The sequence below is a fragment of the Rhamphochromis sp. 'chilingali' genome (genome assembly GCF_963969265.1).
Source record: "Rhamphochromis sp. 'chilingali' genome assembly, chromosome: 13".
NCBI classification, from domain to species: Eukaryota; Metazoa; Chordata; class Actinopteri; order Cichliformes; family Cichlidae; genus Rhamphochromis; species Rhamphochromis sp. 'chilingali'.
In genome coordinates, this window is record NC_137940.1 from 6,071,163 (window position 1) to 6,083,612 (window position 12,450).

Genomic DNA, 12,450 nt, shown 5'->3' on the forward strand with positions numbered 1-12,450 from the left:
CGCTTAGGCCTGTATGTTGGAAAAAGGAACTAGGTTAATATATTCTAAGCACAGGCTGGCACCACTGGCTAATATGAAGTTGTCAGTTCTTTTAAACAGTCGGTTTCATAAGTTTCCTCAGCTAAAACACACTCTTCTCATAGCATCATTATAGGGTTTTTTTTTTAATTTCTTTGTCTTGCCCCGTGGATGCCCTTCTGTCTTGTGTCTCTACTTAATGGATGTCCTCAAAACATGTGACACCTGGAACTGATTAACTAACCTGGTCAAATTGTAGCTTAATTTAACGTCTGATGTGGTATGGTACAACACATAACAGTGATAAACTTACCACTCAAATGCTCCAAATCACAGGCTCCACTGTGATTTTTCACATTCAGTTTAATGAAATAGCTGAATAAGTAATTCGGCTATTTCAGAGAAGGCCATCTCTGAATGATGTTACAACTTGAAATTCAAGTCCTGAATGTAAAAATACTCAGATAAAGACACTACTACTGTCACATGAATGAATGTAGTGAACTAACAATTTTAACACTATTTTTACAGCAGATATATTTCAAGTATGTCTTACATGTACCAAATATAAACGTTTTGGCACACCCTTATGTGTTCAGATTAATTAGAAAAATGCCTCAAGCAAGGTTATATATCACTGTATAGATGTTATATTTGCCTATTTCTTATAGATGTTTATGCATTATCTTTCCTTCATATGCTGTAAATGCTTATACTACACTTTACAAACACTACACTTTTCAGAATTGACAGAGTATTTGTAGATCTTGTGCTGGCTTGAGAAAAAAAATCTTTCCATTTGCTTGTCCCCCTCCTTCATAATTCAACCTGTGTGTAATATGTCTGTGTCACCCACACCCAGTGTCACACTGGCACGTCTGTGTGTGTGTGTTCAGGGCTGCACAGATAAGATAATCCATTGTTATCCCACTTCAGTCTTCCACTGCTTCCTTTTTTCCATCCTCCCTCCAGTTGTTTATCACCACTTTCATTCCATCATCACTCCAACTCCTCCTGGAAGCCTCCCCTGACTTCTCTCTAAATGGGATCAGTCCAGGTCAGTTAGCACCCAGGTGTGGGAATACTCTCATTTATAGCTCTGTGCTGTGTGTGTGTGTGTGTGTGTGTGTGTGTCTATGTGTGTGTGTGTGTGTGTGTACATGTGGATATACTGTATGTGTCCATGTGCTCATTGAACTGAGGTGTGTGTTTTTATGTTTAAACAGCATGTATTCTTGCCGTATAGGGAGTGTGAACAGATGTAACAATATAACTTGGTTTGCCATGACACAACAGAAATTTTCTGTACAGTATGTTGTTCCTGTTTTTCATTCTCATATAGCCCACGTTTGTTTTTTTTTCACTGATGAACAAGACACCAATATTGCCACTTTCATATTTCTCTCTGTTCATATAGGTAGGCTTCCACGATTCTGTAATTAAAGTTTATTCCAGTGAGAAAGAAGCAATTTGTTTAGAAATCCTGAACCCAGTATGAACATTTTGTTGATGAGTGACCCATATGAGGCCTGGAGGCAAAACCTAGTAACTATTTGTGTGTTTTATTGTGTCCCTGAAGCAGCACTATTATTTGAAAAAAAATTGTGCAAAGCTCTTTGTCAGTTGTTAGAACACCCTCTAAAGGCTGGCTGTAATTATTTGTGCTGTATCCTGTAGTGATGGGATTTCCGGCTCTTTTTAGAGAACAGCTCTTTCGGCTCGGCTCACTAAAAAGAGACGGCTCTTTCGGCTCCCAACCGGCTCTTCAGGTTTTTTTCTTGCTTTAATGACTTAATTATCAACAACAATATAAAATTATGCACAAAAGGAATTAGTAATGTGAAAAAACGTGGTATTCTTTATGTATGTTTATGTATAAATATTTATGGGGGCCCCTAGAGATGAAACACGTACAAACTCCAAAACACATTTCTAGCGTTAACTGAACTTCCAAAACAGAGCTACCTAGATCACTTAAATTACACAATCGAATTCATATGTCTATTGTTTTTGTATTAATACACAAACACTCATATATGGTAAATGGTAAATGGCCTGTATTTATATAGCGCTTTACTAGTCCCTAAGGACCCCAAAGCGCTTTACATATCCAGTCATCCACCCATTCACACACACATTCACACACTGGTGATGGCAAGCTACATTGTAGCCACAGCCACCCTGGGGCGCACTGACAGAGGCGAGGCTGCCGGACACTGGCGCCACCGGGCCCTCTGACCACCACCAGTAGGCAACGGGTGAAGTGTCTTGCCCAAGGACACAACGACCGAGACTGTCCAAGCCGGGGCTCGAACCGGCAACCTTCCGATTACAAGGTGAACTCCCAACTCTTGAGCCACGATCGCCCCCATATATATATGTATGTATGTATATATATATATATATATATATATATATATATATATATATATATATATGTGTATGTGTGTGTGTGTGTGTGTGTGTGTGTGTATATATATATGTGTGTGTGTGTGTGTGTGTGTGTGTGTGTGTGTGTATTCGAATAATTAAAAAAAAAAAACTTCATTTACCTGTTACTACCACACACCCAATCCAATTGTTGGTACTTCCTGGCTTGTGTAGTAGCCACTAGGTAACAAAAGCTCAACACGGCCCCTAGCATCCTGGAGCACTTCCGTTGTGTTTTGGAGTTTGTACGTGTTTTGTCTTTAAAGGCCACTGTAAATATACTTTTATTTATTCACTCCACATAAAATGTAATAAATAAATTATAAAATACAGAAACCAACTATTTACATTTCATACATTTCAACTTTTAACTACTTAAATTTTCAGCTTTTTCTTTTTAAACAAATTTAAAGTGAAACAACACAAAACACTGCAAACCACAACGCAATAAATTAAAATATGGGGGGAAAAAAAGAGGGGGGGGGGGGGAGAACGCCCAGATCTTTAATTAAGGGAAAGGTTGGCATTTAGAAATATTAATATCACACTCAACTGACTGCGTTTTATCTTCCCATTGCACTGATGGGTGGACAGTTCTTAGGTGTATGTGCATGTTGTTTGTGGAGCCGGCTCTATATGATATCCTTTTCTTGTAGACTACACTCTGCCTTTGTTTTGTCACTAAGATTGAAATGGTTCCAGACTTTGCTTCTTTTCTTGGTGTCACTCATTTTCTTTACTGTACCTTTCCAATGTGACGGTGTTGTCTCTTGTTGTTGCTCCCGGCTCTCTTTCTTTCCCTCTCCCTCCTGCTCTTGTTGTGTGCTACTGCTGTTGCGAATGTAACTACCGCCCCCTCAACTCAGCGCTGAGCAGAGGGGGAAGGGGCGCAAACGCAAGGCTCTGTTTGCCGTCTCTGCTCAGCGCAAACACAAGGGTGACTTGCAGCGTGAAGCGAAAAACAAAAAACCCACGGCTCGCATCGTTCACTTCAAAGATCCGGCTCTAAGAGCCATTTCGTTCGCGACCGACCCATCACTAGTATCCTGTAAGGATGCTTTGGTGCTTTGCAAAGGAATCTCCAACCTGTAAAAATGATTTAAAAATGCTATTTCATTAAAGGCTATTTGAGCTCTTGGAAATGTCCTAATAAATGAGGTAACTCCGACATTCTAAAAGCTTTTTTGCAGATTAGTGTATTACTAAATGAATTTTTAATTTTTTTATTCATTAAAGATGAAACGTATTAGTGTTCCCTCCTCAGCCGTAAGTTAATCAAATGCTTAACCTCTGTGATAAATAAATATTTTTGCTATACAGGGATGAAGGTTTTATGTTTTGATTACTAGCTGTTTTCACAGGGACTAAAATGTGCACATATCTCTCAATATAAAAAACAAAAAAATACCTCATCTGACTATAATGACTGACAAGGTCTCTTGTTATAACTCTCCATACAGGCATCCTCTCAGTGCTCTCTTTGTCCTCTGAGTGTACCTCCTTGGCCTCAGAGCTGCCTAAAGTATCCTACGTCAAGGCTATCGACATCTGGCTCATTGCTTGCCTGCTGTTTGGTTTCGCCTCGCTGGTGGAGTATGCCGTGGTTCAAGTGATGCTCAACAGCCCAAAACGCATTGAGGCAGAGAAGGCAAAGATAGCATCCAAAGAGAAGGCTGCAGGAAAGAGCCCTGCTGCCCGGAACAACACGGTCAACGGAACCGGAGGGACACCGCTTCACGTCAGCACCTTGCATGTCAGTATATTTGGTTTTTGATAATTTGAGTGTGTTTGTATCTGTAAGTCACCTCTAAGTAGCCTTCTTATGAGAGTTTGCATGTAGTATAACAGGAGCAATTCAAATGAAAATGCACCAGAGGACACATGCTTTGCATATGGTGCTCAAACTAGTGGAATCCATTTTTTGCAGTCCATTTTAGATCTTTTATCATGATCATCAACAGCTTTTACTTTTCAGAGTTTCAACTTTGCATATGCGTAGTATAATTTCAATGTCACCATTTCTTGTCCATCTATATGAGGGCAGTTGGTATAGGCGTGGCCACATTATGCATAAAAATATATGCCTATGTTTGGAACACAGAAACTCAAAACGCAAAACCTTTTGTCTTCAAATACAAGTAGAAAAAAAGCAATTTTTTGACACATCAAAAGCTTAAAATTCCCCATTGAAAGGCATTTAAAACCTCTGATTTTGTTCTTTATCCACTTATATCTATTTAGTTTTTGCTAAAGAATATTTGGACATGGAGGCATAAACCAAAACATCTTTACATTGCCTGAAACCCTAAATAAGAACTCATACATTAGGCATAAATATTTGCATCATCCATCAAGATAACATCGAGGGTATTTATGTTATGTGGGACTTGATTTCAGTTGCATTTTGCTTAATGAGAGCACAGATGCTTGTGTAATCAATAATGATGATATCCATAACGACCTCTTTGGGTTTTGATGCCCCAGTTAATCACCAAAACATTTTAACGATGGTGCATTTTTGTTGTTGAGTGACTGTTGAGTGTTTGGATGCCTGTGTATAGTTTTTTTGCTTTTATGTAACTCCCAAACCACATCAACAACCAGATCCAGTATCTGATAGGAATATTACGGCACTGAGAAAAGGGAAATCCAGTCATTAATAATTGGCATTGTGTCTGACATACACATACGCACAGCTTGGTCAGGGCTCAAGTCTGACACTTACATGCACAGGGAGGATGTTGCATGGGTCTTCCGATTGTATGCCCTAATTGCAATTAATTTACCTCTGAGTCTATGTTAGTCCGAACCACATTTGGTCTGAGAGGATTACATTATTCCATTGAGGTTTAATAGGTTTTCTTGTCAAAACCAAATCAAAATAATGAAGCTTTAATGAGCTTAATGACTTCAGTGAATAAGCATCCTTAGTCTGATTAGATCCTGTTCACCCCGCAGGCCTTTAGGGAAGTCGATGAAAGGGATTTTTTTTGGATGACATTAACTTAAGTCCTCCTGCAGATTGTTTTGTGTAAGCACAGGTTGTGATAACATGTAGAGGCTGTAGAGGAGTCACAAGAACCTAGATGAGAGAACAGCCATATTAGGCAAAATTTCATAAAACAAAGCAAGTCTAGTTTTGGCTCCAAAGATATTTTTTCCTCTTAAAATAGCCGTAGCTTTGATTTAGCATCAGAGTTCTATCCAAGTTTCAAGATCAAACAGCTCTTTTACAACATTTTCAAAGGGTAGTCTGTTTCCAATTGAGTCCAGCTATCTTGCATAGCCTCATTTCAATGCTCCTTTCAGTTTGGAGAAAAACCTCCATACAGAATCAATATGACATCATCACTACTGTAAAGAAACAGAACACTTTTTAATGTGTCAAAGAGTAGTTAGAGCAAGTGTGGCATTCAGTTTCCTTTTGCCATAATAAGAGGTTTAAAAATGGCAGTCAAAAATGTTTCTATATGCTGTTTTGTGCTGCTTGGTTCGCAAGAAAGGTATCTATACAAAGTACAGACGTGATGGAAAAGGGTTTCAGTTGTAAACCCTCATGCAGTCTTAGTCTGATAAAGATAAATTCCAACTTGCAGAAAAATGAATGTGTCTGTATTTGTGTATTAGAAAATACTCTTATATCTTATGTGATGTTGTTGGGTACACTTACCTTCATAATTTGTTGGACAAAGACACATTTTTGCAGTTCTGCTTCTATACGCCACCACAGGGGATTTTAAATCAAGCAATTCGGATGTGATTGAAGTGCAGACTTTTGGCTGTAATTCAGTGGGTTTAACAACAAATTTGGATCAAGTCTTTAGGAATTACAGACATTTGTATACATAGTCTCCTGTTTTTAGGGCTTACTAATAAGCAGTTTTGTGGCCAGACCAGGCCCATTCCCTCATTATTTCATGACAAATGAAGCATATACAATGTGCTGGTATTAGGGGTGCAACGATACACAAAATTCACGGTTCGGTTCGGTTCGATACTTTGGTGTCACGGTTCGATATTTTTTCGATACAAAAAAAAAATGTTCATGCCTTTTTAATTTGTCATTTATTAAAATTATAAATATATATTTTAACACAAAAGTACAGTTTTTAAATTTAACCCTAACCCTTGTGCGTGTTGTTTTTTAGCTCGTCATATTGCAGCCACAGAAATTCTTTTGTCCATGAAACCATAAAGCTGCACTTTCTTTTTGCCTTATAGTCTGATTTGTCATAACTTCTCCGTTTTGTGGTAAGCTTTTCTTTGGCTGTCACTTCTTCACCCTGACCTGTCTTATTTGGCTCAGCAGAACTAAAATATATATCTGTCTGTGAAGGTTCTCAATCATCCAGGTCATCGTAGTGAAATATATATCCTGCCGCACTCACATAAGCTCAGCGATTCTCTGCGCGATCAACCTCTCACATGTTTAAGCTGCGGGAGATTTCACTTGTCATGTTTGCATAGTAAGCTAACAATTAATAAGACGATGTCAGAGGAATTGGTGCACAAATTATCATCACTCACAGATCAGTGCTGTCGCTCTCTATACACAGTTCGCACGATTGCAAAGTGAAAGCAAAAAAACAAGCGCAAATTCAAACGCGATTTCAATATGTCACATATTGACAGTGGCTCACCGATGCCAATGACATAATTACCCAGCTACATTTCTGAAAGAATGCAAAAGCATTGACATATATTTTTCCTTCCTACAATAGCCCGACAGGCAGGGGAGAGATAGCCCCGGGACGTCGGGCTAGCGATATTGCGAGCCCTGTATCTGATTGAGGAATCACTCATCTTTGGAAAAGAGAGTTTATTACAGAGAAATGTCTCTTTCCAAAATAAAAGCTATACTATCCGTTTCTTCTGGGCTATATTCTCAGCAGCATATTAAACATATCAGGTCTCCATAAGGAGAATCCTGTGCTAACAGCTGTCTAAATGACTCGGCTAAAGTTTGTAGCATGCATGCTTGTTTTTGTCTTTGCACTAGGATGATGTCGGTGTAAATGTGCAGTCATATTCGTTGTGTTCCCACTAGTGCTTTCAGGTTAATCTCGTTGAAATAACCTTAACGCCACAACACGGCAAATCTCCGTTAACGAGCTACCCTATACAGAGGGGCTAGACGGCCAACACGTTAACGAGCTAACTGCGCTAACACACTAGCTCCCACTCATGTAATTGAGCATTGCATGGCACATCCAACATACTGTTTTACTTTAGTCCATGACTCGCTTACCTTCAGGGTCATACGTCACATGAAAACCAAAATAATTCCAAACGCCAGATCTGAATGAGGGTGGGGAGGTCCACTTCTGTCTCGCTAGCTTGCCCTGCGCTCTTCCTTCTGACCATCCTGTCTGTGTTGAGTGCTCAGTGAATCTGCGTTCGACTACTCCGCCTAGGCTGCACTCTCGAGCCTAGGCGGAGTAGTCAAATGCAGATTCACTGAGCGCTCAACACAGACAGCATCGTCAGAAGGAAAGTTGATAAAATAAATTACAAATTTTGTATTGTTCTTTTTTTTTCTCCCCTTTGGTTTTCTTTCTTTCTCTCCCCCTCTTTCTTTCATTCTTTCCCCCGTCCTATCCCACAGTCATGTCTGTCCCGTTTGCAACTGAAAATAAAATAAATTCATAATTATAATAAAGGTCAATCAAATGGACCAATATGATGATCCACTTAAAATAAATCCTCTTGGCATCTTTCTTGGCCTCAAGACAACAATTCTGATGGCTATAGATCCAAACGGGACACAAAAAAAAAAAAAAAAAAAAAAAATTGAAAAAAAAAATTTGAAAAATTTTTTATTGTTCGATACATATGCGTACCGAACCGAAAGCACTGTATCGAACGGTTCAATATCGATACGAATATCGTTGCACCCCTAGCTGGTATAGACTGATCAGCTCCATTATAACTGCTCCTGTGCATTGTTCGCTGGGAAAGGCCACTTCCACTCAGGGTGTGCTTGGCTTGCAGCCGTGCTTCAGCATCGAAATAAATGGCAGGACTCTGGGTTTCCTGGTGGAGCATGTTTTTGGCTCAAGTGACTGGATGTAATAGAAAACACTTTTGGCAGCTACTAAACAAGTAGAGAATGACTGATTGTGCAGCAAGAGGTAAGTGACAGGCATGAGGAAAGATGTGCAGAACTTAAACTAAAGTAGCAGATGAGTTCTGTCTGCTCTAATAACTTAACTTTGGTCAACATGGGAATAGTGTTCCAGTGTGAACTTTGCAGCTAACCATCCTTATTTAATTTCTACCAAGCTACAATACACTACAGTGCAGAATAACGCAGTAGAGGTATGGTTTCATTGGTTTAAAGTCTTAAATTAACTGAAGAACTTGCTGTACAGGTGGAATAATCTTGGGGCCACTGATAAAGCTACAAGCCTTTATGGATTGTAAAGTCAGTCTGTTGCTCACTCAACCAGTTTTGAACCACTTTGCTGTGGCTACTCTGCCTTAGAGGCTGCCCGTAGCGCTTTCGGAATATTACTCTAATCTTATCATGGCTCAGATGTTTCACACAGATAAGCGTATTTTTAGACAGAAATGATGCAGAATTCAATAATCAAGTCGGTCTGTGTCTGTGTGTGCTTTTGTCCACCCAGGTTGCTGAGACCCGCTGCAAGAAGGTATGCACCTCTAAATCAGACCTGAGGACCAATGATTTCAGCATTGTGGGTTCACTCCCACGGGACTTTGAACTGTCAAACTTTGACTGCTACGGGAAGGCCATCAATACTGGTTCTGGTCTCGGCAAATCCCAAGCAAAGAACAACAAGAAACCTCCTCCCCCAAAGCCGGTCATCCCCTCTGCTGCCAAAAGAGTTGACCTGTACTCGAGAGCTCTCTTCCCTTTCTCCTTCCTCTTCTTTAATGTGATTTACTGGTCTATATATTTGTGATTATCTTCAAATGATCTTGTATTATCGACCCCCCACCCCCCCCCCCCCCCCCCCCACACACACACACACACACACACACACACGCACACACACACCGTCACAAGTTTCTTAACTATCAAAGTGAACTTAAAGAAATGTGAAACCTACCCATGCAAAATGATTTTGAGAGTCATTATATATTACTATAATTGTTATATTTAACTTAAAAAAACACACACATTGTGACCATTTGTGTATAAAAAAAAATCATTCCAAATCAGTCTTTCTTATCTTTCCTAAAAAGTAAGTATAAAATCTGAAGCTTTGTTTTTGTAGTACTTAAGAGGTTAATACAGGGTTGCAAATAAAGCAACTGATGTGATGCAAACAAATCCACAAAGACTGATTAAGAAATAAACTGTAGTCGCGCAGATCGATTGATGATGCTTATGGATTTATTAATTTATTTGTTTGATTAATTTTTGCCATTGCCCAGTGGGAGTATGCTCGCAAGTTTAATACGTTTAAACGTTTTATTTAAGCTTTAATGCAACGTGCAACATTATAATTACCTTGCATGTTAAAATAATGCATGTATATGAAAACAAAGTATAAAAAAATATATGTATAGAATATATATTTAATATATTTATTTAATATTATTTTGATTTGCTCTTGAGAAGATATGTGGATGCGAAACACTCTATTCCTGCTCAGACGGCCATGTGACACTGCCACTCCTCCAGCAAATGTAATATTTGACACTTTTATTGTGTGTAAATGGATCACTACTGAACTGGGACCATATGTTTGTGAAATACACAAGCAAAGAAAAATAAATGAACAAGCAACTTTTCACCATTTAATGTGATTAAATTAAACAAAGATTTAAACCGAGAACTGTTTTTCATTCATTGCTATGCTCCAAATATTCATCTTCTTTACCTTTCTTTTTTTACTTGTTTGTTGATTCTTACTCAGCCTACAGCTGGTTAACATATATTGCTAACAATAAGACAAAAACGGTCTATATTTACAACATTTTCCCTTCTGCACTGTCCATATGCATTCGGAACATCATGCGACATCTGTTTCTTCACCTAGGCTTGACCTCTCCTAATCTGCTAAACCAGCCATCAATTATTCATGAAAACCTGCTTTGAAAATGACCCCAGACCATCACTGTGAGACTTCTCGTATGAAATCTGTCTCTGGCTTAATGAAGCAAGATAAATGCTGACCTCATGTCATGACAATAGGGTCATATTAATGAAGTTTGAAGTCATTTAGGGCAGGTTTGCTCATGTAACGGAACAGTTAAAGTGTTATTTGCCCTGATCTCCTGTTTTTCTTTTGTTCTTTTTTGATTTCACTACATGACAAAAACATTTTTTTTCTTCTTCTGCAGCTGCCATGGTTACAGACAGACTACAAAAATCAACCTATGACACAGAATGGTAGTCAGACTGAGACGGGGAAAAACAGTATTTGAAGCTTCTAAAATAACATTTAAAAGCATATAAAGTATGACTCATAAGAAAAGTATATATTTTACTGATTACATATTTGAGGTTAGTTTTAATAGCTCTGTAGACTCTTTCCAGGTCTCGCTGAATCACAAATGAAAAAGATTTTGCATTGCAGTGCCCCCCAATGGCGGCATCTAGATTTCTTTTAAGTGATGAGTCGATAAAATGCTCTCCTGGGAGAAAAACAGATGCAATGCCAGGTTTTGCACTAGAGTACTGGTATCACTTTAAGACAAAGAGTTGGATTTCCACTCTATATTTAAATACATATGAAATGCTACATGACATTTGCTTGGAAAGTTTATTTTTCTTCAGTTTTGTAAATAATCCAAGATTATCAGACATTTTAAACCTTTGAAGCGTTTTAGCACTGAATTGTCTTTATAAGCAGTACACATTGCAGCTGCTAGCTGAGGCTTTTATCTGCTCCAAAAATAAACATAATGATACATCTGCTAATAGGCTACCAGCAGTGGAAGCAATAAAAACAAAAAGATTAATGATGTCATTTATAGCACCGCAACAGTAGATGCAGCTCTTGTTACAGGTGTGACTCATCTGTCTGTGGTTTTGCGAGTGTGTGTGTGTTTATCTGTGTGTCTGTGTGTGTACTTGTGCTCCACCCCCACAACCCAGCACCCTGCTAGTAACACAGTGCAGTAACCTATATCACGCAGGGTGCTTTCTAATCCAACATGACCTCTCGCCAGGCACCCACCCAAGGCACCAATACAAGCACCATGACAGTCAGGCAATGATTAGTGGAGGAAGAGTTTGGGAGAAGAGGCCACAAGGCTTATTGGAAGCTCATTTACTTTAAACAAGGTTTTCACACATGAGTGTTGTGCTTTTAGAACCTTTCCCTAGGCACTGAAATAAAGAAATAAAGTCTAGACAATGATTTTCTTGTCAGGAAATTTATACCATTGCGTAACATTATTACCACAAAAAAAAAAAAAATTATTCAAAAGACCATATCGTGCAAAGAGTGCCATGTTGTAATATTTCAGTAACTATCACATCTATCAGCAAATAAAGTACATTCTGTTTACTTTTACTTTTTTCTCATGTTTGCACACTGTCATTGGGAATGTTTTATCTGAAACCGAAGACATAATGGAGTATTTTTTTCCCCAAAGACCAAAACAGATTTTGGGTCAGCTACAATTTTCCACTACCTCACCCTTCACAGGTACCATAGCTGTCTGGGTTTTGGCAGTACCTTGAATACGGACGGTTAGGAAGTGTGGAGGATGCCATTTCCTGTCAGAGCTCAAAGTGGCTAAAAGCTTAGTTCCAGCCAGACTAAAAAAATCTGTAAAACAGCCACGACCATGGGTCCCATCATTAAAGTTAGTTCTGCACAAGAGCAAAAAAGAGTGAGGAAAGACAGGGATGAAATACTGTCATCAAGTCAAAAAAGGCTGCACCTGGAAGAAATAGAGGGTAAGAAACAGTAAAAGCAGAAATTGAAGGATAGTAAAAGCTGATGAATAAAATAGTGAACTAGAGATTATAAAAGAAGCTAGACAATTAATTCCTTTAAAATAAAAATGTGGAGTCATCAG

General features: G+C 38.7%; 1 protein-coding gene across 2 annotated transcripts in view; it reads left to right on the forward strand.

Annotated features, from left to right (window-relative positions):
• glrbb (glycine receptor, beta b) overlaps positions 1 to 9,402 on the forward strand; it is a 30,661-nt gene extending 21,259 nt beyond the window's left edge. Inside the window, exons 9-10 of one of the 2 annotated variants that reach the window (XM_080900717.1) lie at positions 3,909 to 4,201; positions 9,078 to 9,402. In XM_080900717.1, coding sequence (XP_080756843.1) covers positions 3,909 to 4,201; positions 9,078 to 9,374 — 590 coding nt within the window. In that variant the 3' untranslated portion in view covers positions 9,375 to 9,402. Of the gene's footprint in view, positions 1 to 990; positions 1,076 to 3,908; positions 4,202 to 9,077 lie in introns of those variants that run through there. The other variant, XM_080900718.1, reaches the window with a different exon arrangement.
• The last annotated feature ends 3,048 nt before the right edge of the window (positions 9,403 to 12,450 follow it).